The 27,844-nt window shown below is 38.2% G+C and overlaps 1 protein-coding gene across 1 annotated transcript in view; it reads right to left on the bottom strand.

The window, feature by feature from the left end:
• Window positions 1-27,844, bottom strand: part of LOC149580544 (uridine kinase-like protein 4) — a 390,089-nt gene that overhangs the window by 342,037 nt on the left and 20,208 nt on the right. The window contains exon 3 of the mRNA XM_089791783.1: window positions 9,446-9,579. Coding sequence (XP_089647909.1) covers window positions 9,446-9,557 — 112 coding nt within the window. The 5' untranslated portion in view covers window positions 9,558-9,579. The remainder of the gene's footprint in view (window positions 1-9,445; window positions 9,580-27,844) is intronic.

The raw sequence follows: 27,844 nt of genomic DNA, 5'->3' as shown, positions 1-27,844 counted from the left end.
AACTCAGAATGGTGAAACAGTACAAAGGAAATCAATGTGACAAATAACTGAATGTCAAGGTCCAAAGTCTCACCATAAAGGGACACCAACTGCCATGTGCTACTACCCTGTGTGCCAATACCCTCAGTCAGGATGAAAGCCTCACTCCATGAGTGACCCTGTGAGTCTCTACTGTCAAGTGAAGATGGGAGCCCAACAATATACCCATATCCACCCCAAGAAGATAGCAACCAAAGTCTCCATCTAACTCCCCAAAAAAAGGCAATACCTAGGGATGCTCCACCTGGATCCCAAGTGAGGACTCGTGCACTAACTAAGATGCCACTAACCAGTTCCTGTAATATTTGTACCACTGTATCACTGTACCACTCCTGTAATAGCTGATCCGATGCCAATGATAGATTCAGCCCATCCGACTCCACCATCATATCACCTTGGTGAGAACGGAGTAATCCTAATCTCTGGAACTCTGATTTGTCAGAAGGCTGAAACACACAGATCATAATCATGTGACTATGTAACAACACAACATAATCCGCCAGATGTAAGATACTATTAACACCTGGATTCCCGATTACCTAATCAACATGATCCTGGGTAAAGGAAAGAATGGGTGGTGAATCACCATCATCATGAGTGCTAGCACTGTCTTCAATATCCCACTAGATAAAAAATGTAGACACCTCATGTGGAACGTAGGGTAATGTGTGTTCTCCCCACTCATCTGCAAATAACTCATTGACCCTTGAAGGCCAAATAGAATCAGCGAATATATTACCAACATACACAAGAAAATCACTGATAGCTGGAATATACCAACAAGAAAAATCACCAATCAACAAGTAGGCCGTGGCTATCTCGTAAGAGCTAGGTGATAAATCTCTAGATAAGCTGAAAAAGTCCTCAGCACATGCGAGGGATAAATCTAAACTTCCTATCCCACCATAAGTACTCTCGCTTATGTCTAAGTCTTCATAAGAGGATGGTTCACCATTAATTGAAATCTCTAAATTATCCTCACTTGTTGTATCACTAACCATGTGCTCATGTGAAGATGTACAGCTTCTGTCATAAAAATCAGAATTTTCAGGCTTATCAACTTGCTGATCCATAGAATTTTTCTCACCATAGAAAGTCTCAAATGGGGAATATGTAATTGAATCACATTGTTTGCCTTCACATCTACCCACTCTATGAATTCTTTCAATGATTTGTGTGATTTCTTGTGCCCTTGACCCTCGGTTATCTTCTTCATAAGTGGCTGCTCCACTCGTTTGATTTTCAGCTTTGTGGATGAAATAATGCATTAAGCTCAATTGGAGGCATAGCTCATCCACCTCATTCTCCTTGTCCTTTCCAACTTTTATGGCTAAATCTCTATCCATTGATAATTGCAAATAATCATATTTTATCATTTTCAAGGTTTCAAAAATAGTATGTAAGAGAGGACTAGTGACACCACATACACTACCATGTCTCTCTTCTATCACAACCTTCCGCATGAGATCCTCAACCAATTTGGAAGAATCATCCATTCTTGTCAACACTTGGACAATCTTGTCCTCTTTGACCAAAAGCATGTCCAATAAGTCAAAGAGCGATAATGGTTTTTTACCATCTCCTGCAAACACAAGTGGGCTGCTCTCCATAGAATTTTTTGATTTTTCATCAACTAGGGGAACAACATTTTCAAGTGTGTTCTCTAACTCAATGCATGCTATATCATCCATCCTACCAACATTGTGGTCCATTTGCTCCTCAAAATTTGACATAATTTCCAGCCTATTATCACCATAAAATTTATCCAAGCTGATTTCCATGTCGCCAAATAAGATGTTGAAGTCTTCCATGTCTAAATAGGATGGGGAGTTGCCAACATTGATGGGTTGGTCAACTCTTCTATCTGGGCCATCAACATGCTCATCAGGAGAACTTGTGTAAACAACTCTATAAGATATTTTTGTCTCCCCATTACTTGTTAGTATACTTGAGCCATTATTAGTGCTACTATCCAGTTGATTGATATCGGCCCTATGCAAATTTCTGTAACTATCCTCTGCAAAGAGATCTCGAGCCAAAGCATGGTATTTGTTTCTCATCATATCTGTCTTGTTTTGCAGCTCTAGCTGAAATTCCACATAATTAATGAAAGGAAATTCTTTTTGAAGCTTTTACAGAAATTTGTTATAATCATCGTAGAGTCTTTTTACTTCGGTTTTAATATTGAGTTGGAAATCTCGTCCCACTTCCTCTACCATGTAGCTTTACTAAATTTGACCACTAAGTTCTGATTCTAGAACTGGAGTATTTTGACAAACAGTTATCATGAAAACCAAGTCTTGAACACACTATACTGATATGTTATTGTATTTTCTGGAATGTGCGATGTTTTCTATTGATATTGCAATATTCTCTGTTGGAACGAAAACAATAGTAGAACACAAGAATAAACCCATATCGCTGGTGCTCCTACAAAAATTGTCATGAACAAATGCCCAAAGTTTGGAAAATAATAATATCTGCAAGTTTTGAATAATGAGTTCAAAAGTACCTAAGAGCATTGTGCTCATCTTACTATAAGGCTCAGTTGTTTGTCATATCAACTGAAGACGTACCCATGTCATTTAGACCAAACTCCTCATTCTGATCCTATGACCTTTCATATTCTTCAAACTTCAACTGCTCAAACTTTCCCCTCACGAGCCATCACTGCAACCCATATAGATTGGAAGTTATATGATATGCCACAGTCTGAAAACAAAGTACCAAACAGACTTACATAATCGGTTAATGCCTTGCAAGTTGTCCTTCACTACCGTCTCACTATTCAAGATGACTGGATGTATTAGCACCGGTTTTTCCTGCACACTCCTTACTCTCATACACCACTGTAATAATCTTAATTAATTTTTTATCAAATTGCTAACTGTATAACTGAGATGGATTTTTGACAAACAGTTCTCAAACCACTTGAAAAGGCTCTATTACCACTGTATGTAAATTCTACCAGTTCTTAACAATAAAATCCAATCCATACTTCAAGGAATATTGTCAAATAGTTGACATGAAATCACAGTTCCTCAGCATTATACATTCTTATACTCTTCATACAATTTATTTACTGATATAATAGCAATGGATTTATAATAGGAAAAACACAACCACCACCAACAGAATGGAACAGCTCAGTTGTCCTTCGTGTACATTTCCGAGTTCTCTTAGTGCATATATCATGGTCAAGCCCTGAACTAGAAATGAGGCTGCCTCTACAAATGACCAGGTATCTGGAAATTTTCTAACATTTTTATAACTGACATTAATGTGTGGAGTGTAATCACCAAATCTGGTTAGACCAAATACGTTTTCACTGATCAAACTTGAATCTACTCCATCCACCAATAGCTCATATTATACTCGATGCAAGATTTAATGTCATTTGAAGACCCGTTCCGCCCAATATGTACGCAGGAAAAGACTATGGAACACGTCCAACCTATTGTACCATCGACTTAGTCTCGTCCCCTAAGGTGAGAGTTGTATCAGTGGTCGGTTTCAACGTGGGGTGTCCTATGCATGGGAAATCAGACGTCCAAACAAATGTCGATTGTTCGCATGCCCTCTGTCATATGCTATGGAGGTTACACCCTTATACCCGACTATTATTTCGCTTTAGAGCTTGACGTGAGACAATTCCTGGGGTCATGGTTCCTCCCTACACACCTATCTGAACATCCACCCACATGACAATATGAAGATTTCTTGCCCCGACGTTGCTACTGGAACTTACCACAGTTACTGTATGCATATAAAACCGATGCCTATCCCGTGACCTAGACGTCTGCTCTTGAGATGCTCAATATTCCGACTAAAGGTTGCCAGCAACTACGACGACTCAGACTTCATGATGTGGACGTGGTCTTTTCCTTTGACACAACCTAGATTTCTGTCGTGGGGGGGGAAACGTGAAGCCCGAACTTCCAAACTGTCGTGGCACACTCCACACTTCCTGTGACCCACGGTTACTCTACTCTCAACTAAGTAGTGTTATGTTATTCCTGACCTGTGAGATGCTTTCCAGATAATTGCCAACGTTGTTGTAGCAGTCACCAAATAGGCTAACCTTACTTGATCTCTATGTTCTAAAACTCACTCTTGCAACAAACAGTTCTACCACTGTAAATCCAAAAGTTATGGAAATCAAAATTTTGAGATTGCCTGCTTATTCAAATGCTCATACCTCCATAAGTTTCGATTTTAGGAACTTCTTCACTTTGCCGAATCTTCTGGCCAAACCTAAATATACTAAATGAAAGAAAGTTGGGGGTGATGTCGAACCCCTTTAGAAAAACTCTAAAACTAGAGGGTTTTTTTTCCTCACAGTTTTAGACGAATCACATTTAAGCAACCAAAAACTCACAATGCTTCCTTTATGAAACTCTTGTGTGTTGCGTGATTCCACAGGATGGTAGGATTCTTGGCTCTAATACCACTGTAATATCCCTTTCCGAATACTTTACCAAAACCTGTGATATTAAAGTGTTGCTTTAAGACCAGACAGAAAAAACCAATATTTGGTACAAATTCCAGAACTTTGACCGATTTGTAACCCGCAATTTTGCATACAAGGAAACTCAGAAAAAGTTTGTTTAATTCCTCCAATAATCGAAAAGTACATATATAAACCAAGAATTACACAAATAACCAACAATTGTGTTACTGTATTATACAACAACAATACAATAACATGCAACTATCCAAATGATCCAATCTTATAAACAGTAAAAACTATAAGAAGGCTAGGTTTGCGTCCAACCTTCAGATGCTTCCAGCAACTGTTTCCAGCTCATAGATTAATATTTGTTTCAGATATTATAATCTTCATAACTTCCCATGCGGAGCCTATTGTACCTTTATCCCTTTTCCTAATGTGATGCATGCTCTTTTAAGCAATATGGGATAAAGCACCTTTTTGTCCTTTAGTCAGTTAAGTGAACATAGTACCTTTTTAAAATAAAGTGACAAGTTAAATGAACTTTAAAAGTCACTTAGGCAGTAAACCATATAATAGTCAAACATTAAAATAACTAACTAAACGAACTCGGATAAGCACATGCAATAGCTCGTTGGAAAGCTCTCGGCGAGACGCTTCCAAACCAACACTGAGATATCAAGAATACTGAGCTTTGTTTACTTACTAAAAATAGTAAGCATCTGGACAACCTGCCAAAACTGCTCTGATGGGTCTGAAATTGGAAATGTCTAGGTTAAATCTCAACAGAACCCATAAAGAACCTTCTCACCCCCGAAACATAGGCGAAGTGAGCTAACACCACTGAATTATAATGTCCCAGAAAAGGGGACATTACAACTCGTCTCAAGACAAATTGCCTTTAAGGAAGTTCACATGGATATTCAAAGCTAGCGCAATAAAGAGTAACAAGATTAAGGTCAAGGAATGTATCTCTGTGACCAGAATGATCAAAGTCGAGCTTGATGGAATCGAACACAATATGGTTGAAGAGAAGAAATGGTGAAAAACATCCAGTGATGGCGAGCTGTGCAATCAACCTTGATTTGTGAATGGAAAAGAAAATCAACGGTCTAAATTAACGCTACATGTCTACATAGCAAAAATGGAAAAGTCAAACTGCTTGAAAAAATGTCCTCGATCATCGGATGAAGCCCCAATCAACGGCAAAGATTTTAATATCATATCCACGTAATCTAAAGCTGAATGGTCGAACTCCTATTATGTTGTACCACGTAGCAAGGGTCCTACAGTGCTAAAGCAAAGGAAGTTATACTTCCAAAGAATCTAATGGCCCCCGTTGATCCACATGAATCAAATGTTAGATCTTTATTTATAACGGCATCGCGGTAGCCATTGATCTCTTTAAGCTTGTAAGGAGGTGGTCCCAGCCTGACAATGCATCGTGATTGTCAACCCAAGCACAATTGCACACCGTTTGATCAACAAAGATCAAATGGCCCTAGTCATGTTTTGGGCATAAATGTTGAAGGACAAAGTTTTGGAGAAAGTCTCCGAAATAATGACACTTGTCCACACTCAAATCCATTTTGGACAAGTGGGGACCATCGATCTCATTGAGGGTGAGAAAGTAGGATTTACGTACCCCCACCATCAGATCCTGTTAGAGATGAGAAGACCTACAGTGGTCATCCCATCCGAGGGTACAAATCATGCACAAATAAAGTAGTGCCACATGTCATCGGATACAAAGGTGGACCCAAACCTAAAGGAAACAAAGAAGATTAAAGAGCAAAAGCATTTAATGGCTCCCATATCCTCGCTAAGTTTAGATGCTCGGGAGATAACGATATTGGGTGAATGACAAGCGTTGATTCCGTTCATAAAGGAAAAGCTACATCCAGGTTAGTTATAATATAATGACTCAATCGTGACCGTCGATTCGTTCAATGAAAGAACTACAAAGCATGGGCACAATCAAAGCACAAAGTCCAAATCACAATCATCAATTTGGTAATATAAAAAGATGCATCGACGATGGGAGTTCAAACTCGAAGAAACGACTTAAAATATGAAATAGAAATGATGGTGAGAAAAGGTTTTTGCGGAACCAAAGAAGAGAATCAAGCATTTCAGCTGACATTCCGAGATAGTGGAGAATTGCAAATGCTACAAAGCATGCCAAACGTCAATAGGGAATATGAAACTGCCAGAATCTGATGTCAAGAGCATTGCAAAACCGTTTCAAATTACTTATCAGTTCTGATTTTAGCATGATTCCCCACCTTTGTTAGAGATGATGATTGTTCATTTCTCCTTCTGATGTAATGTAACTGGCCAAAATTGGAAGGGCCTATAAATGTAATTTCAAAAGTTAATAGAAAGGTCAGCCCACTTTTGGTGTGAACTCTCGGTGTAGCAGAGTCTTATGGTTTTTACATGAACTATTTGTCGCTACTTGCACATTAGATTAGATTGCTCTGGAACTGAAGGACATGTGTTGATGAGGCTGTTGATTTCTTGCCGATCAGAGTGTTGGTATAGGGTCATCAGTGTGAGTAATCTAAGTGTTACTTTCATCTGCAAATCTTCTTCTTTTCCTACAGTTGCATTTGCATTCTTAGACTAGTTGCATTGTGTTGTGTGAAATCTAAGTTGTAGTGAGCTGGGGGTCATTGTTGGGCAGTTTCTTCTGGATAAAGTTCCACTTGGGGTCATGAATTCTCTGGTCTCATATGACACTCCCTGCATTCATTAATTTAGCAGTAGGAGTAGGAGTGAGTTTAGACCTAGAAGTTAATAGAAATCCTAAATTTGCCTAGGTTGCTTGTGTCTATGGGCATCCTCGTTAGCCTCTAGTGCTCTCAGGTTAAGAGCATCCCTATTAAGACTTCTTATCTACAAAAAAACATATTCACTGCATATCTTGCATATAGGGGAGCTGTAACCTTCAATTCAGGGATTAGTGACATTGGATTGCACTAATCCAATCAGTTGGAAATTGCTTTGTTCCTCACAACTTTGGGTAATAAGAGTCAAGCTAAAGCCAATTCAGGGAGAGGGACAAACTTTTAACCAACAATAGTGAATATCAATTGATTATCATGACATTGTATTGAAGCATGGGTCCATTTTTGGCGATTTCCCCAATAATTTTTGTGGTCTAATTACCTTAGAAATTTGAGAAAATTTAGAGAAGCTTTTGTTCTATTTTTTTTTTTTTTAATTGTGGGATTGTTATGGCAGCCTTTTTTAATAAAATAAAATTTGAGGTTTCTCTGGAACCTTTTGTGACGATTTTTCAAAAAAAAATTGCTGAATTTCTTTCAATAAAATACAAAATTTTTCAGTTTTTGTCAATTTTTATAAACAAAAATCATGGTTTCTACAGAGTTCTTTATCATTTATTCTCAGAAAAATGAAGTCCTTCCAGATCTACAAGGATTCTTGGTTCTTATGACTAAAGGTTGTTGGTTTTCTGATATAAGAGAGTTTTGCATGATTAGTTTTGGATGATTTTTTCCAAAAATCATGGTGGGTTTTGCATGATTTTTTACTTAAAATCATGCACATTTTTTGCATGATTGTTTTGCCAAAAAACATGGAGGGCTTTCTCAACCCCCCCCTCCCACCAAAAAAAAATTTAAGATTTCCTTGTGCCTCTTTTTAATGACTTTTGACAAAATTGTGGTTTTTATTGTTTTTCTGCAAAATAAGGATTTTTAAAACTTTTTTCACAGAATCGTGTGACTTCGGCATTGCATCTAGGGTATGACAAATTTTCCACAAAATTGTGGTGTTGTTTTACAACTTCTTTTGACAATTTTTGGCAATCAAAGTCTGTTATGAAGTTGATCTCAGACTCTGAATGATGGGAGCAACGACTTGGTTACCAAACATCATGTTGGAGGCACTCGACATGTTATTTTTGTTGGTCATGTGAGGAAGTTCTATAAAAAGTGGTTGACCGATCAAAAATCTAACCAAGGAGGGTCTCAGCGACAAGCTCATGCCCAAGAGCATTCTGAAGATGAGTCGAATGACTTATATTATGTCAAGTCTTGTGTAGGGTAATTAGTAGAATGACTATTAAGGGGGCTTGTTAAAGTAATACTGTGATATTTAGTATAATAGTCAATTACTTTCTAGTAACTTTTTATTATTTAAGTTGTTTAGCTAGTTTGGTAACTTTCTATTCTGTCTTTAGTTCTCGGTTGTTTCTGTTATGGAAAGATCTTGCAATTGCATATTTAAGGAGCATTCCACTCCTTTGTTTAATACTTGATATGAATCGATTTTCATTTCATATTTCCCTCTTCTCAAGCAATAATATTATCTACATGAAAAATAATTGAGAAATTATAACATGATTACAATCAAACAAGGTATGGTTTAGTCAAATAACCAAGTTGAGAACATCTCTTTCCCAAAAATATCTTTATACTTGATGAAGTCATGATTTAATCAAATTAAATGAACTATTCTAAGGGTTGTTGACTTCCTTTTGTATGAGCCCTTTCCAAAAAGACAAAGCTTTTGCTTATATCCATATAAATAAATTAAAAACCAAGCAATAGTGAGATCTGCTACAATGATTTTTGGACCTATGAGATAACTCTACTCTAAATGTACTTTATTGAAACCAAAGTCAATGCATAATTATTGGTTTGTAAAGATCGTCATAATATATTTGCATTTTTAACATTTTAAATTTTTAAGTCAGTGATTCCTTATGTTATCCACAAATCCTGGATTAATAAAGCAATTGATCTCCAACCACTTTTCTATTTAGTTTAATTTTCATTTGCAAGTGTCCAAAGAAGTTTTTAATGCACAAAAGTGCAAGAAGATTCTAAGTTCTTATAAGATAAAATTGTAATTCTAATATGATAGAAAAAAATTAGCTCCACATTAAGACAAGTTGACAATAACGACACTTAAACCCATAAAGCATACCTATAACAAAAGGTTCCTTCTGTGAATCTTTGACTGTCGAAGTAGAGGATGGCTGGTCCTCTAAAACAAATCCTGAAAAATGAGTGCTTGTTGCCTTCATCAAGTCCTCCATTGTCACTTCTTCAACAAGATAACTATTTGACAAAATCAAGACAAAAAATTATATTCCTGGAAAATTCTAGAAAAGTAGCAAGGTGAGAAATTATGTTCTTCTTAACGAAAAAATTACCTTGCAGATTAACAGAGTCAAGACAAATCTACCATATGCATAGAGTATACATATGTCAAAGAACCTTCCCCAGAAACTAATAGTAGCAGCACGGAGTTTCATCCATTATCTATAGACATCAATATGTGAATATTTAAAATGTTAAAAAATGTTTAAAGGTCTGTTTAACTTTCTGAATTTTGTGTATTATGCTGGAGTGCTGTTTGTTTACAAATTGATCTTAGCTTAATGTAATGTTCCCTTCATAGGGATGAACAATTGGTGGAACTGGAGACCGTTAGCCTAATTAATTCCCATGGGCTAATTGGAATATGGAAAATTATAAATTAATTAAAAAAATAAAGTTGTACATGACATTAACTTTTCCAGTAACTTATAAAAATTTACTTATCTGGGGTCCAAAAGTAATTAAATTAAAGAGAAATTTCATAAGTCACTTTGAAAGGGAAAATCAATTATAATATTTAAATTATACAGGTGTATAAAAAAGTGAGTGAGAAAACAGAAATTTGGTCTTGCCTTTTATTTTAACAAGTAAATGTTCAACTATCCAGCCCTGGGAGGAAAACCTTTCAGTAAAAATTGTTTTTGAAGACAAGCACTCCTAGCCAATTGGTGAATGGCTTCATACAAGATTCATAGATGTGCTGTTTGTTATAGATTTTTGTGGATATTTGTGCTGATCGAATTAAATTATCATTTCTAAGTATGTTAATATTGCGATAACTTGAAGCAAAAGGTGGAAATTGAATGAAAGAATCATTTGCTAGTAATTGTTTATCAATTATTTGCTGGTAGGAAAGTCCCAGCAACAAACTATACTATTTGAAGGATATCATAGTAAGTTGTACCATCTTCTTAGTGGTCGCAAGCTACGTAGATTCGAGTCGTACAAGTGAGGTGTTTGGAGTTTGAGAATGGGAGACCAGTTTTGGGGGACTATGGATAGTTATAAACCATAGTCAGACAATCATTCATTGAGCATTGACTTCATATACTGGGTGTAACTTATGGGGAATCAACAAACAATGTTAAAAATGTATTTTATATATTTCATACCTGAACTTATGCATGCAGCCCCAAGTTTATCAAATGAAAGTGTATTGGCGTGACAACTCCAGCCATAAATATATGTCATCTTTGTGTGTAGTTGTGTTGAGATAAGTTTCAGTTGAATTGCATTAATATTTGTTACAGATGTGTGAATTGTGGTTAGATCAAAGTAAACTAAGTTCTTGCATTTATTTAGTTCCTAAGAAAGCATCTCTAGAAATTTGTGTTGAAAGTCTTTCAAGAGGTATATCATCTAAGAAGCCTATGAATGTGGTTTTACCCACTTCGTATTTTGATTATGCATGTCAATGTTTAGAGCATACTTCTACTCAGCTCATTATTGCCTTTTTCACACCCTTATCTCCTTTGCGTGGTGTGAAAAGGTCGTCTAGTTCTACCAGCTCTTCCAGTCATTGCAGATCTATCAGATCCCGTACCGGCTATTTGCAGCAGCGACACTCCTCTACGAGTTCTCAAAGACAAAGCAGAGCTTCTATCCATCGGCAGGCATATCCTTCTGTGACTGATTTCTTTCTACCTAGAAAGGACTCCTAGTCTTTGTCTTGGCCTCTCTCTATTTCTTTTCTTCTTCTTATTTTGTTGTACACTTTCTTTTTTCGGACACTGTCTGGTGCTCCTGTTGTTGCCAGCCTCCTTGTTGTAATCCTCCAATCCCATACACCTTTTGGTGGTCTTTTGTTGGACATTAATATCATTATCTTATCTCTAATTAGTTATTTTGTTTGGGCAGGGGGGATGAAAGCATGCAAAGCAACTGGGTTACCATGACTTATGTCCTACATGGGGTTTGCCTTTAAGGGGCCCAAAACCTCACTAAGCATTTATTTCTTTTTTGGTTTCGCTGAAGATAATCATGTCTGGGCTAATTTTCAACATGACCCTTGGTATGCTCAATCATCTCTTTCAACCTTGACCTCAAGAGTTTTCAATCTCAAATGAAAAGAAACTTTGAGTGCCTATCTAGCTTGAATTCCCTAGTCTCCCTTTTCCACGTTGGATTTTTCTTCTTCCCATTGCTTCCTCCTCAATCAAGGTTATTTGCATGGAGCCAAACCATTTTTATCAAGCTCAACCTAAAAATGGGTCTATGTGGAAGTGAATTTATGTTAGGATCTCAAGGAAATGTGCGATATTTAGATTTGTAGCCTTTGTCATGCTCAAGGAGAGCTTATCAAATGCTTGTTTCTGGTGCCAATTGTTGGAGAATAAAATCAAGGATTGCCCACTAGCAGCTCCAAGAGTTAAGAACCCATGAGTCCCTGATGCTCCATGAGCTTCTAAGGTTTCTAAACTAAAAGAGAAATGGACTATGGTGACCTGCAATGAGAATAATACCCTATCAGAAGATATACAAGGCAAGTTCAAGAGCCTACTGCTATGCAGCCCAACAAGCTCATTCAAACCATTTTCTGATGGGGAAAGAGATTGTTCTTCTTGCCGACCCTAAGGCTCATGTTCAACCAAAATCTGTGCAAACACCCCAATCAACATTGGTTCTTTCTTCTCATTACCTAGATTGTGTCGCTCTAAGAACCTTTTTCTCAATTGGAGGATGGCGGGTTTGTTTCAAAAAATGGTGGAATGACATTTAGGGTTTCAAAGGAATTTGGAATTCTTGCAGATTTGTTGCTACTCTTTAGAGGATACCAATGATATACAAGATTTTCATTCATGTATTTCTTCTCGTGGAATGTCCAAGGTCTGACTGACCTCACTAGGAAGTATTCCATTCAGGATGTCAAAGAAATAAGGATCAGATTATAATAACTTTTTTAATTTTATTTTATATATATGCTTCTTGAAATGATGATTATTCTCTTAATAGACCTCTTTGATATGACTGATAAAACTTTCTTTTGCAGATTTGAACAACTAATTTCAACTATTCAACTGTAAGCATATCTGAAAGGTTTATTCAATATAGATGCAAATATGATCATTGCAATTGTAATAACACTGCTGTATATTTCTCTATGTTTCAAGTGCAGTGATCTGATTGATTATATATCTGAAATAAGAGAGACGTGTCTCTACGTGGCCTAAGCCATGTAGGGACATGTCCCTACATGGGAAATACCCGAACTCCCAATACCACCGTTTACAACTCATAACACAACCCGCTTCATCAACAGCAATAATCACTGTTTGTTAAGTCACGAGAAAGAAGTGATTACAAACTATTATCTTATGAGGCATACATATATATCGATTTCAATAAATCGATAATAGTATTTGGCATGTGATTGATTCAGATTATTCGGTCAATATAGTATTGGTCATATTTTGGCATTGATTAATAATCATTAGATATAATTATAATAATATCATACAATGTGTGTGTGTGTGTGTGTGTAGAGAGAGAGAGAGAGACAGAGTATCTAATAATTATTAATCAGTGATAGAAATGTTTAACTTATAAGAATAGTGACACAATTTATCTCTAATCAACCTAATCTGGCTAAAGCTACTACATTAACACTCCCTCTTGGCTAGGGAGGATTGTTTATAAAGTTAACACACTGTATTCTCGAGCAATGAGAGATTAATATCATCTCAATTTGATATTCTAGGAAATGGTGTGATTATCCTCAGCCCCGATTCCCCCCAATCTCTTAGGAAGGCACACCTTATCCCAAGAGATAAGAGGAAGCCTTTTGTGATCTTCAGTACCAGACCATTAAAATCTTTTTTGAATCCTTTCTATAGCTTCAGCAAATTTAGTAGGAATATGAAACAGGCTAAGGGCATACATGGGCAAATTCTGAAGGGTAAATTTAAGAAGTTGAACTTTACCCGCTTGACTGAGGATGGCCCCTTTCCAACCCGCCCACCTTCTATTAAGTTTATCCACAAGACCATTCCAAAAGGAGTCAGACGATTTGAGCCCAAGAGGAAGACCCAAATAGACAGAAGGCAAATCCGAAATGTCACAACCCAAGATGCCTGCAATCCTACGCTACCTCTGCTCAAGTGTATTGATAAAAAATAAAGAGCTCTTATTCCAATTAATAAGTTGACCAATAGCCAGGCAATAACAATTCAAGATATCATTTTTTTTCTCACCTCCTTAATGGTAGTCGCTCCCCTAAGGATGGTGTCATCCACAAATTGCTCGAGTGAGAGATTCATTATTTGATGACAGGATAATGCCTTCCAAATCCTTAAAATTAATGCCAGCAGAGATCAGCCTGCCAAGGCATCCAGCAGCAATAACAAAAAGAATGGGAGATAGGGGATCTCCTTGTCTCAAGCCCCTGGATGGTTTAAAGAAAGAGGATGGAGCACCATTAACCATAACCGTCATAGAGGTAGTAGACACCATGAAATATCTTGAACCAGATATTTACTACATTTTCCGTTCAACAATATATTCAGAAATAAAACATTGCAGATATTTTCCGGCACAATCAAAACCAATAGAAATCCCAATAGATATTTAATCAACTTCTTCTTAAATAAAATATTCAAACTCAACATAGACAGATATAATACGATGCAACAATGAAACCAGCAGATTCTCCACAAGAAAATAACCATCTTTCCAAGATATTATTCAGGATTTGAACATATGAAAGTACATCATAAATCAGTAATATAAAACCAGAAAACTCTTGTACAACTCCGTCGATACGTTATTGCATTATACAACAGCAATACAATAACCGGTACAAAAACTCAATCTTAAATACAAATTAACAATCAAATTGGAATACTAGAATAAGAACCTGTAAGCACAAATGAAACACCTGAACTGATGTCTCCTAGACAATGGGTTGGCGTCCACTGTCTGCCGACACGAGGGGCTACGTCCTCATACTAGCTGAAAGCTGAAGCTTTCCAAATACTCTCACAAGAGAGAACTGAAATCTGAAATAATAAATCAAGCATGCCCAAATAAAAGAGCCTCTTCTCCTTTTAACCCCATAGCGGTGACTCTTTGACTTCCCTCCTAGCATTTCGTCTTATGTCTCCTTGTCCTTTTTGTCCACTTTGTAATATTAGATTGACCCCTTTATATTTTTAGTTCATCTCTCCAAGTCAATTCTAAGGTTATATATAATATGCCTTCAATATTTCTAATGTCCCAAAAAGGGGACATTACAAATCTCCCCTCAAAATTGCTTGTCCTCAAGCAGTCAGTACCAAGATCCCATACATATCTACAAGTAGACCTGTAGCCCAAACTGAAAGTAAATCCAGACACTGCAAAGCAAGGTGTCACTTTGCGACCCATCAATCAACCCAATCCCTAGGTCCCATATAAAACTATGAAAAATTATTGCACCTCTAAACTGTACAACTTTGCTTATCCTCGCATCCAATCTCAAATTGAGTAGAGCTGAACAAATCCTCAATAAGCCATAGATATATGCTATCAACACCTGGATCCCAAACCCTATTGTCATAACAAACCGTATGATAAGGTAGAAATATATCCATGCACTATGCATAACCTAGTAAATGGTGACAACTCGACCTAAATAGATGACGTAATAAAGAAGCCGCTCAAAAATTGAAAGTAACACCCTGGGTGCACCAAATACCATACTATCATCATCAAACTAAAGAACCTCTGGGTACATAGGTACTATGAATAAGAATGAAGCTAAAAACTCATTCCTTGAATTTGAAACATAACTCCCAGCAATACTACAGCAAAATCTATCCAAAGGCTGATGTATGTAATCCAACCAACTCCTATATGGTGTGAAATTGGGAACCCTACTAGAACTGATCCAATGACGATCAACCGTTGTCAATTCACCACTTCCATCTTGTGACCCATATTCATTGCTATTCCATATCTTAGAATCAAAATTATCTTCTTGATGATAAGCAAAAGGTGAGTCTCTGGAGACGAAGCTTGGAAGATTCTGGTTCGCCGTTGCATTTCTTTTGGCCTCCCTATCAACAGACCTGCGTGGAAGGGGATTGGTTTTCAGACCCTTCTCATCATGCGTGAACCTGTTGTCATACAAGGCTCATTTGTTATCAAAAGCATCTGGAAAGCTTGGGAGGCTATCAAGCCTTGGCTTCATTGGGCTAGGGGTGACTTTCGTAATGGCCTCTCCTTGAATCAACAGAATATTTGGTGGTCTCCCCTATTTTCCATTCAGGGTATTCCTCTTGCCAAGACCCAAGGTGCCAATGCTCTTCGTTTTTTCAAACGTGGCATCAGAACTGCCAAAGACCTCTTTTCCAGAGTCACTATGAGTTTTAGGACTTGGGAAGACATGCAGGTTCAATACTGCCTTGTCCGTACAAATCGGCAGACTTTTGACCTATTGCTTTCCTGCATCCCTGTACATTTGGTGCACAAGGTAGGAATTCAGTCTAGTCGTCCTTGGTGGCATGACTGGAAGTGGTATCCTGACACTCCATTTGCCAGCTACAAGCCCAATAAGGGATACCAATGGCTTTCGCCCCATCTTTCGATGGTAGACACGCTCAACAAGAGATGGCATTTGCAATCTTTGCTCTCTCAATGGCAAAAACGCTTTGATACCATCTGGTGCACTATTACTGAGCCAAAGATCGTTCACTTTGCTTGATGCCTTGCCTTCCAAGGTCTTCCCTTCGGGCCTCGGCTCAAGCACCTTGGGGTTCCTGATCCCAGGTGCCCCTTCTGCGGTCAACTTGAGTCCTTTCTGCATATTTTCTGGTTTTGTCAACGTGCGCAGAATTACTGGCACTAGATTCATGATTTTTTCAAGCCCTTTAGGCCCAAACCATTTTCATGGCACATGATCTTGCTGGGTGATTCCCCCAAAATTCCCAAAAAGTACTCCCAGATCTGGCATACATTCAGGATGGAAATTTTGTTTACTCTGTGGAAAGATAGAAATGTTGTTTTATTCACATAGCTTTTTGGATGTTAACATTGCAATGTACACTAAAGCTTGTATTTGTAACAATGTTATTATGCAGATACAGGTGCAAGCTAACAAAGTTGCCTTGGAAGTTGCTCACCTACAGGAGCTGCTCAACCACTGGGGCAATGCCCCTTGCACTGTGGCTCGAGTACCTCCAAATGCCTCGACAGACATCTCGACGCCTCGTGGCTGCCGCTAACGGCGCCACTCCTTAGGCCGCCACTCGCACACTCTACGCTCGCAGGCTTCCTGCCACCACTCTCCCAGTGGTGGGGTTGGTAGCTGGAGGCGTCGCTCTGCCTCCCCACCCCATGGTGGCTCTGGTTGGTCCTTGGCTCCTCCTCCTGGCACTCGTCGAGATAATGCTGGCAAATGGCCCCGTCTGGCACTGGCGATCTCTCCTCCGCGGCCTGAGGTCAAAGATGCAGAGGCTGCCATTGATCCCCCTGCTGCTGCTGCTCCCAATGACGGCTGGTCTGTGCCCAGCCAACCCCCCAATCCCACCAATGATTGGGGTTTCAATGACAAAGATGATCCTCCTCCCTCGACTGCCACTGCTTTGGCAGCCTAAGGTTGCTATATATGTTTTTTTTGATGAATAGTTGCTATTTCTAGCTGATGCCATGTGTTTAGATCCGACTTAGGCCGTTTGAACTCGCTCGCGAGGTGATCTTGTATCCCCCGAACCCTTTTTTGTGAATTGTATTCTAAGTGTTTTTTTTTAATAGAACAGGACTATTCATCAAAAAAAAAGGTGAGTCTCGTTTACCTCAAACGGGGGATTATCGGAAATCCAATCAACATCAACTTCAAACACAGGGTTGTCGATAAGCTGAATGAGATCTGAAACTTTGGTACTTGGTCTTTTACAACAATTGTCCAAGTCACAAGTTTGTTGAATGCTATCAAGCTCAACAATGACTTCTTTGAAAAACTCTTGCCTCACCTTACCCTCATGTTCCCAAGAGTGATTCGTGACCCTGATCTGATTTTCTGCTTCCTAAAGAGAAAATCGAGTTTCATCCAATGCCTCTTGAGTAGACTTAAGCTCCCTATTGAGCTCCATAACCCATTCCTTTCCTTTTTCAATTGATCAACATGTATTTCAGCAACCTTAAGAATGTTATCCCTGTCGGGAAGCAAATACAAATAATCTAATTTCATAGTTTCAAGAGCTATTTTGATCACTTGCAAATCAGAAACAAGCCAAATTGTTTCCAGTCCCTTTTAAACCTTTCTATAGAGATCTTCCACCATCTTGTGAGTGTTGTCATAACGAACCAACGATGCCACAACCATGTCATTGCTAACCTTCAACTGATTCTTTAAGGTAGGCACTTCATTATTGTTCTATCAAAGCGGTTCATCGTCTTGTAGTATCACCTTTGATTGTTGCTCTGAGTTCCTGTCACAGGCGTAGGAAATATATGGTTCATCACACAAAGACCCTAACCTATTATTACCTCGTGTGTAACCGACCTCATCAACCTGCTTGTCAAAGCTAATCTTCAACTCACCAACGTAGAAACTTGCACCTTGTGTCACCTCTTCTATGTGATCGCCAGAAGGCTACAAATCAATGGGGTTTGACTGCTCTTCTTTTATAAGGTCCCCTATTAGATGATTTTGATCTGCTAGAAATTCATCATACAGATCCTGAGCTAATTCAAAATACTTCTTTTTTGCTAAATCAATTTTATTTTGGAGTTTTGGATGGAAAAACATGAAATCACTAAAAGCTAATTCCTTTTAAATCTTCAAAGGGAGTTTTTTGTACTCATCATACATAACAAGTACCTCTATTTTGGAATACCATTTCTGATTTTCAATTTGCTAAACAATTGACATGACTGATGAAGCATCTTCATTCTTTTCCCAATTATTCTAGAAATTTAAGGAAGCTACTCTCTTTTCTATTTTTGTTTCATAGTTTTGCATTTTCACTATATTTGGTTTCTGATAAAAGTTTTCACCTAAAAGTCTATAAATCCCACGGATTTTCTTTCTATGGTTTCTTTTCCTTAGTTTATAACAAATTCAGACTTTCTTCATTGACATTTTTGCGAACAGTTTGCAAGCAATTTTAGAATGTGCTTGGAGACCAAATACTCTTGAACAAATACCAATCAAGAAATACAAATAGAAATGCAGGTCTAATATACCAAGAATTCCATTGTGTTGACCTTTCACTTGTTTTGTTGTTAGTCTTTCTTTTTTGATATAAAGAGTAATCAGTTGAATAGCCCTGCTCGGCTCATACAATTTGCAAGCTGATTATCCACTTCACTGCTCGAACTTTGCAATTGTCGACAGACTTTGGAATCCTTCCTACAAATATACCCAAGGATTACTAAATGGGTTATTCTAAAATGTCCCTATTCAGTTCAACAACCATTCCTCCTTTACCCACATAAGTATTACATAGGTTCAATATCACTGAAACCATTCCTCGAAGTCAACCACCTGAAGACTGTCCCTTTAATTCCTTATATGAAACTTACTCGATGTTGCTTCTTGAAAGATCTGACCAAGCCCTTAACTTATATGTGCTCACTATCTGTTGTTGTTGTGTCGAATATAGTCATGAAGAAGCTTTGTGTTTACTATTGCAAGAATATTGTTGATACAAGTGTCACAAGATATATTACTTGTTGGATCGGTAAATTTCACAATAGGTGCTCTTGCATGAGTTAAAGCCTGTACATTTTGCATATCTTCTGCTTGCAAAATCTCTTTGAACTTCAAGCCAAGTTCAGCCTTGCTAGAAGGTTCATCATCAATAGAGAGATAAACATCTATGCCACTTTTAGACATGCCAAAGGCATTAGCACATGATTCAAACAGATGCAGACGAGCCCTTGGCCACTGTTTATTTATCAGCTTTCGCAAAGATGAGAGTAATTGTTTTCTGTTGGTCTCTTCCTCCCCTATGGTTTCAGAGATTCATATAATGAAAGCAGCTGAGGAGTAAGCAATTCAAGTCCGGCACACTATTGAAATTCTTTATCAACTCTTGTTGTCGATATTGTTTACGCATGTTCAACTCCTCTGTGGTATTAGAATCAAGGTCCCAAACTGTTTCATTAGAGATTTATGAGACGTGGCACGTAGGCAATTTCGATTTCCTCTTACTTGCTATGGTAACGGCTACTCTCCATATACGACAGGCTAAAAGAAAAAGGTATTTAATGTCATTCACAATATTTCCCTGGAGCCATCTATCATGCCCGAAATAGACTCTTTTCCTATTGTGGTCTCTGATGGTGTTACTGTGTTTGCTAAGTATGTCAGTCTGTTATTTTCAAAGTTGGAATGATTATTATTTATGTGAAACCGACTGTTGAAGGATCCTTGTCACACACTGACTCAACCTCCACTTGGTTGTGAGGTTGAAACTTTCAACTCGCCTTATATGTGTCGTCTACACTACTAGAGTAATATGTATTTTCTTGCTACCGTCTCACATCCCTGTCAAGGACTGCAACCTGGCATCGTCCTTGGTTCTAGATGTTGCACCCGAGCCACGTATTTCCTAATTCTAGGTAAAGTAACTCTTCATGACAAGTGGCTCAAAATTAGTTTCCGCAATCAAGAGCTCTATGAAATCCATCGATGTCTAAGATGTAACAACTTAAATTCTTCCAACCCATGAATGACATGACACGAAGGATAATTATATACTTTCACTCGGAATACTTCTTAAGCATTCCCTTTGTCTTTCCAGATATTTTCAAACAAGAGAACAACTACGCATTAGGAGGCTACCTAATACGTACGTAACTGCTAAGGAATGAACATACAAACCTAGTTTCCAATTGGAGAATGCTGACAATTGAAAAAGAGTTCATTCTGAATGTTGCCATGAGAGGTCATTGTTATACCTTTTCCTACAATTATCTCTAGCCCACGTACACTGTTTCTTTCACCATCTACTGCCTATTTATCTTTGTCGTGAGGGAGTCCTGTGAGGTGAGTCTACTGTAGGGCAAGCATATAGTGCTAACCGCTGCTTCCAATCTCCTACATTAATCCTTACTGTTGAATACTGCAAGGACAAGTTGACTATGACAAAGACCCGTGAGAAATTGTTCTTGATTCTCTTGTTGACGACCAACCTGGAGATGGTTAAAGAGATCCTGTTCTGTCGTTTTGATTAATGCTCGAATGTACAATCTTTCAAAGGTTCATACAACACTAAATATTGTCGTTACTACTCCAGAGGCGTTACTCCTTTCCTACTCCCACCACACCCAGCTTGGTTCTTGTTAATGAAAGTGTCTTCCAATGATTCTCATGAACTCAAATCTCTATCTCGATTATTCATTCACAACATCTCTATTTCAACGAAGGAAAAACCTACTCGGGTACTCCCATCTGCATCAACGAACTATGCAACAGTCTTCAAGCAAGATAAACTGCCTATATGAAGTTTTTATACTTTCAACCTGCAAATGATTATACTATTACAAAGAATCGTGCTCAAATGCTACCTTCTCGCAATCATTTTAATTGTCTTGGAAACTTCCTACGACACGATAGAACCCACATGACATTCACCTTCACCTTACCAGCCAATATAAATATTTCCTATATATCCTTACCTCTAGAAACAACTAACTCCTATTAATTGTAGATTTGTCCCCAATATTCTTCCACGGCAATAGACACTAATTTACCCAGATTTCAAAATGAATTACTCCACTACTACATTGATAATTCTGATAATGGCTTTATAGATTTGTCTTTTGATATCAATCTCACGAGCTGGTAGGAAAACCGGCTCTAAATTTACTCCACAGGATTGCAAGATACATAGCTCTGATACCACTGAAATATCTCGAATCGGATATTTACTACATTTTCCTTTCAATAATATATTCCAAAATAAAACATTGCAGATATTTTCCGACACAATTGAAACCAGTAGAAATTCCAATAAATATTTAATCAACTTCTTAAATATAATATTCAAACTCAACATAGACAGATATAATACGATGCAATAATAAAACCAGCAGATTCTCCACAAGAAAATAACTGTCTTTCCAAGATATTATTCAAGATTTAAACATATGAAAGTACGTCATAAATCAGTAATATAAAACCAGAAAACTCTTGTACAACTCTGTAGATACATTCTTGCATTATACAACAGCAATACAATAACTAGTACAAAAACCCAATCTTAAATACAGATTAACAGTCAGATTCGAATACTAGAATAAGAACCTATAAGCGCGAATGAAACACCTAAGCTGATGTCTCCTGGAGAATGGGTTGGTGTCCACTGTTTGTCGGCACGAGGGCCTACATCCTCATACTAGCTGAAAGCTGAAGCTTTCCATATACTCTCACAAGAGAGAACTGAAATCTAAAATAACAAATCAAGCATGCCCAAATGAAAGAGCCTCTTTTCCTTTTAACCCCATAGCTATGACTATTCAACTTCCCTTCTGGCATTTTGTGTTATCTCTCCTTGTCCTTTTTGTCCACTTTGTAATATTAAATTGACCCCTTTATATTTTGAGTTCAACTCTCCAAGTCAATTCTAAGGTTATATATAATATGCCTTCAATATTTCTAATGTCCCAAAAAGGGGACATTACACACCAACTGGGAGATTAATTTACAAACCTTATTGTCAAAACAAAAAGCAAAAAAAGTCTTCAAAAGGAAATTCCAATCCACTCTATAGTAGGCTTTGGAAAGGTCCAGTTTGAGAAGGGATTCTTACATATTCACTGCAACAAGTGAATGAATGACTTCATGCACTTGAATGATAGAATCAAGAATTTGTCTTCCATGGGTAAAAACCAATTGTTGAGCGGATATAATCCTAGGCAAAACCTTTAACAATCTCAGAGTTAGGACCTTTGAAATAATTTTATAAAAGGAAGTGCTGAGGCTGATGGGGCAAAATTAATCCATCATTTCATCTCTAGCTACCTTTGGAATCCAAACCAAAAAGGTTGCATTGATTTCCTTCTGAAGTTTTTTAGACCCAAAAAATTCTTGAACAACCTTCGCCACATCATTTTGGACAATTTTCCAAAAGTGCTGGAAGAAAAATAAGGGAAAGTCGTCCGAGCCCGGAGCCTTATCTCCTTGAAAGGAAAACGTAGCATGTTCCACCTTTTTCTCTGTAGGGCTAGTGCTCAATCTCTTGTCCAAATCTTCCCCTATGACTGAAGGAATACGACTCAAGATTTTATCTTGATTCTCCTTGGAAAGGGAGGGGTACATAGTTAGAAGATCCACAAAAAATTCTTTGGTTCCGAGATAATACTTTCCTCCTCCGTGATAACTCTCTTCTCTTTGACCAATCTAGAGATTCGATTCACTGCCCTATGCTTGAGAGGAGTGAGGTGGAAAAACCTGGTATTTCTATTTCCCTTACGCAACCAAATAGAACTAGATCTCTGCCTCCAAAAGACCTCCTCTTTGGAAATAATAGCATGGTAAGAAGTAAGCAAGGCTTTCTCTTAGTTATGGACTCTTGAATATATCCTTGATTTTGAATAGTTTCCTGAATTTGAAATATCTCCATGAGGATGCCAACTCAAAGATATTTCCAAAATCAGATTTGTTCCAAATCTTAATTTTCTCTTTAACATTTCTAATAATTTTCTTAGCAACCCTAAACATAGTCATACCATCAATGTTGATAGACCACCACTCTTCTATTTTATTCCAAATGCTTGGGTGCCCAAGCCACATTTTTTCAAATCTAAAAGGATAGCTTCGTTTTTTGTCCATAAGGTCCAGATTTAGAGATATAGGAGAATAGTTTGATCCAATTCTAGCCAAAGCCAATAGAGAGCAGGAGAAGTTGGATAGCCAATCAACTGAAATCAAAGCTCTATCCAAGCTAACATGAGTGCAATCTTCCATGAGTCTCATGTTTGACCAGGTAAAGTCAGCTCCTTGAAGGTCCACATCAATGAGAGCTTAATCATTAATAAGATTTATGAGATCCATTCTACTATCTAGATCTACCTCCGACCTTCCCTTTTTTTCCTAGATTTTCAAAGGAGTGTTAAAATCTCCTATGATGATGCACCTTCCATTCAAGCCTCTGCCTAAAAGGTTCTTGATTTATTCCCAATATCTAGTTTTCCCTCTCTTTGAATTGGGAGCATAAACATTAAGAACATACCAGCTATCTCTTCTCTAACATTAACAAATTTGATAAGCAAAAGATTGCCACCTTCAAAAATAACATCACCTCTTAATTTGTAGGAGTTCCATAAAGCAGCAAACATCCCCTCAGAACTGGACCCCATCACTACAAAAATTTTGTTAAACTTTATAGACTCCACTCTATCCTTGAGCATTTTAGTTTCCTAGACCAAAACAATATCTGGCTTATGATCCCTTATTAGATTCCTCAAAACATCCAACTTGTGTGACCTATTCAAGCCACGAATATCCCATGAAATGATCTTCGTTTCTTTTTGTGAGAGCAGGCCTCCTAAACGGTAAGTAAGGTACCATCCGCAATGTTCTTGCATGCTTCTTCCTCCTGGACCATACTACCTTTTTTCCTACCTCGTGTCATTGGCTTAGCTCCAACATCTGGCTTACTCTTGCTTCTAGTCGCCGCTAGAGATACTGGCGATGGGTCTCTGTTGTTCTTCTTTTTTTATTTATTCCATCCCTCTTCATTAGACCTTTCTCCTTCTACACATTGATCAAATTGAGGTTCCATATTCTTGACTATGGAATCCCCATTTCCTAAACCTTGCCTCTCCGACTTGCCCAAAACATTTGATAAATTCCAGAGACTCCCTATTATTTTGGTTTTCCCCACCTTCCATAGAGAAAGTCCCAACCAAGTCAGGGACAACCGAGATGTTCTCTAGATCTTCTTGAAAAGAGTTAGAGGAGCCCCCCTCTTCCAGATTTTGTCTTCCTTAGATCCTTCATATTTTCCTTTTGTGGATTGGTCTTACAAGACATATTTTGATTTTCATCCACCTTGGGCACAAACTCGTCCTGTAAAGGATGATCATTCTTATCATTCACCCCTCCTCGAAGAATTTTCCTGGTTCACCTTCCCTTCATCTTCTAAAGCCTTCTCCTTCTTTCTTCATTCTTTTTCGAGGCCTTTTTAGCTTTTTCTTTTGCAACAAAGGAAGGGCACTGCTTTGTAACATGACCAACTTTCTTATGGAGAAAGCAAGCAAAGGGGACACTTTCAAAATCCAGTTTTTGAATGCGCTTACCAAGCTTGGAATGGATTTCAATAACCTCTGGCATATCTTTATCTTGTTCCATCCCCACACAGATTCTGGCATAGGTAAGCCTTCTACGAGACACTGCGATCGGATCAATAGACAACTCTCCAAAGGAGCTTGCTATGCCCTTAAAAATATCTCCATACCAGTATTCCAAAGGAAGTTCTAGCAACCTAACCCAAATAGGAGCTTGGACAAAAAAAGAGTCATTCAGGTCCAGCTTACATGACCATTCCTGGAGAGCCAAGGTGGCCTTACCTGTAACCCAGGGACTACTACAAAAGCTCTTTGTGAAATCCTCTTGACAAGAAAATGAGAAAGATAGGAAGCCTTTTGCCATCGCCGTGATTTCCACATTGCCCTTAGGATCCCATTTCTTCTTACCAAAAATTCTAACAACATCATTATTAGAACGAGGACCAACAAACTTGCCCACTAGAGTAGTCAACATCAGGCCAATGTTATGATCGACTAGCTCATCCGAAACAACAATAGCGAGTTTTCCTTTCTCCTTATATGATATATCTTTGATGTCAAGGAAACTTGACTTACCTGTTGACTTAACTCCGAAAAGGGTCGACCAAGGTTTCAAATAGACCCATTCATCTCGGGATCTAAGAGGGTCCCGTGATTTACCCGTTTTTTCGACGTTCTTAACAGCCTTCCCTGAAATATCCTGATCAGCATCTTTATTATGGAAAAAATCCTTCCCCAAGTCCTTTTGAAAACCCCATGGGTCCCCATCTGCCTGGCATTTCCCTTCCTAACCTAATTCTCCATCGATCTGAGCTCCAGCATCCCCCGAAACGCCCTCTCGCTGACTTGTATCATTCCCGCTCACGCTCAAATTCAAATTTACTCCTCCTCCAACATTCGCAATTCATGGAAATTGATTATTTTCCCATATCATTTCACTATTTACATTGTTACATAGTTAATGTGTTTAAGTATTTGTGTTAGCATTTTGATAGTTATCATACCTTACCACCCAACAATCCCATAGGATATGTCATTTAGGATTTTAGTGTTAACACAAATAATTCTCATTAAATTATTAATTAATGCAAAGGATATGCCTGGCCTAAAGGATTAGAACAAACTATAAATCACATGGGGGAAAACCAACTAAACCATTAAGCACAAGCCAATGACCCAGAGAAGTGGATCATCTCAAGGACAAGGATTAAACCATGCAAAGGACTCATCGAATGGGGTATCCAAAGCCACCCAACCGTCCTAAGCATAGTTCACCAAAAGAGGCATAAGCACACCCCACTGAAGCGGCAAAGGTATAATAGCTCCAAAGTTAAGATGAGGTTGTCACTAAAATGTTGAGCAGCAGTATTCCCATGTGGTGAGGGGGTTCAACCCCTCCACAGAAAATAGGGAAAATAGTGGTTGTGGCTGTGTGATTAGATCCTCCACCACGTCACTATTAGTGAAAGGTTTAGGGTGGGTAGACTTCTCTAGTTCAGGGCAGGTTATACTTTATGGAAAAATTCTCTAATGATTAAGTTTTAAGGAGATCCTCCAGATTTTCAAACTTTAAGCCACTTTCAGCTTATATCTGGGTCTGAAACCTAACAGAATTGAGCACATGAACTTTCTATTGAAAACTTAAATACCCTGCTCACAAAGTGCACACAGGGTCTGAACAAGGGGAATTCTCACCCTAGTTCCGATAACCAGCTTTTGAATGGGCACTCAGGTCGTAGAGGATTTTAATTTATGTTTCTGTTGGCTATGACCATTGTTTGGACCTTTTTGGTTATGATACTAGCACTTTACAGGTAGGACAAAGGTCTCTTTAACACCTTCGGTACTTACGACGGCATGCTTGCTTTCAAAGGTGGTCTTAGCATCTTATTTTGTTTGTTAACTTAGTTTGAATGAGAGGTGTGCTGTTCCAGGCTGCCCAGTACTTTTGACTAGTTAAATTATGTAAGCTATTTTACACCAGCAAGAAAAACAAACAAATAATTGCAACATTGCTTTGATTTTCCTAATATTTTACAATTTGGAAATCTCTTAAAACGAAAAATGACCAAATAAGAGTGACTGCAGTTCGAGGAGATTTAATACTTCCAGTTAATTCCAATTAAGATTCAGTAAGCAAAATATAAACTAAACATACCTGCATGAAATTCCTACAATTGCCAGCGAGTTGAAATTTGGTGACAATCACCCTTCCTGCCATGATGTAATGGTTCTCTCGAATCTCCTCACGAGCATTAGGAAGGTGGTTTAAGTTGGCATGTGTCTTAGAACTTTCATACAATTTTCGACAAAATGTGGAAAGCCAAAGAGGAGAGTACTGTTACAATACAGTACAGGACATACTAAAGAATCCCAAAAGTTTCTACAAAATTGTCTGCTCGAAAGTCTGGTACGTCGACCGGGTGAATGAACATGTCTGGGTTTCATAATTTTCTTCAGGTGATATCCAGTTTTGACGAGGAAAAAAGAGCGATTGAATGTTTAGTGAAGATCTCTGACGAAAAAAAGAACTGTTGGAAGTTGTTGAAGATTATAATATGTCAGGTTTGAACTGGTCGTGATAAAAAACAAGGGGATGATTCGCATTTTTTCTTTTCAAAAAGTAACTAGGGTAGAGGATCAGTACTTGAACGCGTTCCAATAGTTGTGATAGCATTGGGAGCTTGCTCTAGATCGACCCCGAAAGACTATCTAGGTTTCGAGGTCCCTCTAGCACACTGTCATTCACGAAGCACAGTAGCCATTGTGTTGCTAGCATCACCACCATCCAGGTTCACATTGCCTTCCAAATTCTCCATCATTCGACGCCTTCCAGGAAATTGTCTTCGAATCAGAGGACAGTCATCCTTGTCACATGGAGCAGACAATTTGGCCGGAGTATCTTTGTGAGGCCTCACCACCCTTTCACCAATCAACACCCTCGCACGATCGGCATAATGCACAGACGTGAGAAGCTTTACACCATCCCCATCGAGCCACTAGGAGATGG

The sequence above is a fragment of the Cupressus sempervirens genome, chromosome 1, assembly GCF_028749045.1.
Source record: "Cupressus sempervirens isolate cs-2001-9-10 chromosome 1, ASM2874904v1, whole genome shotgun sequence".
NCBI classification, from domain to species: Eukaryota; Viridiplantae; Streptophyta; class Pinopsida; order Cupressales; family Cupressaceae; genus Cupressus; species Cupressus sempervirens.
This window is presented reverse-complemented; position numbering and strand designations above follow the sequence as displayed.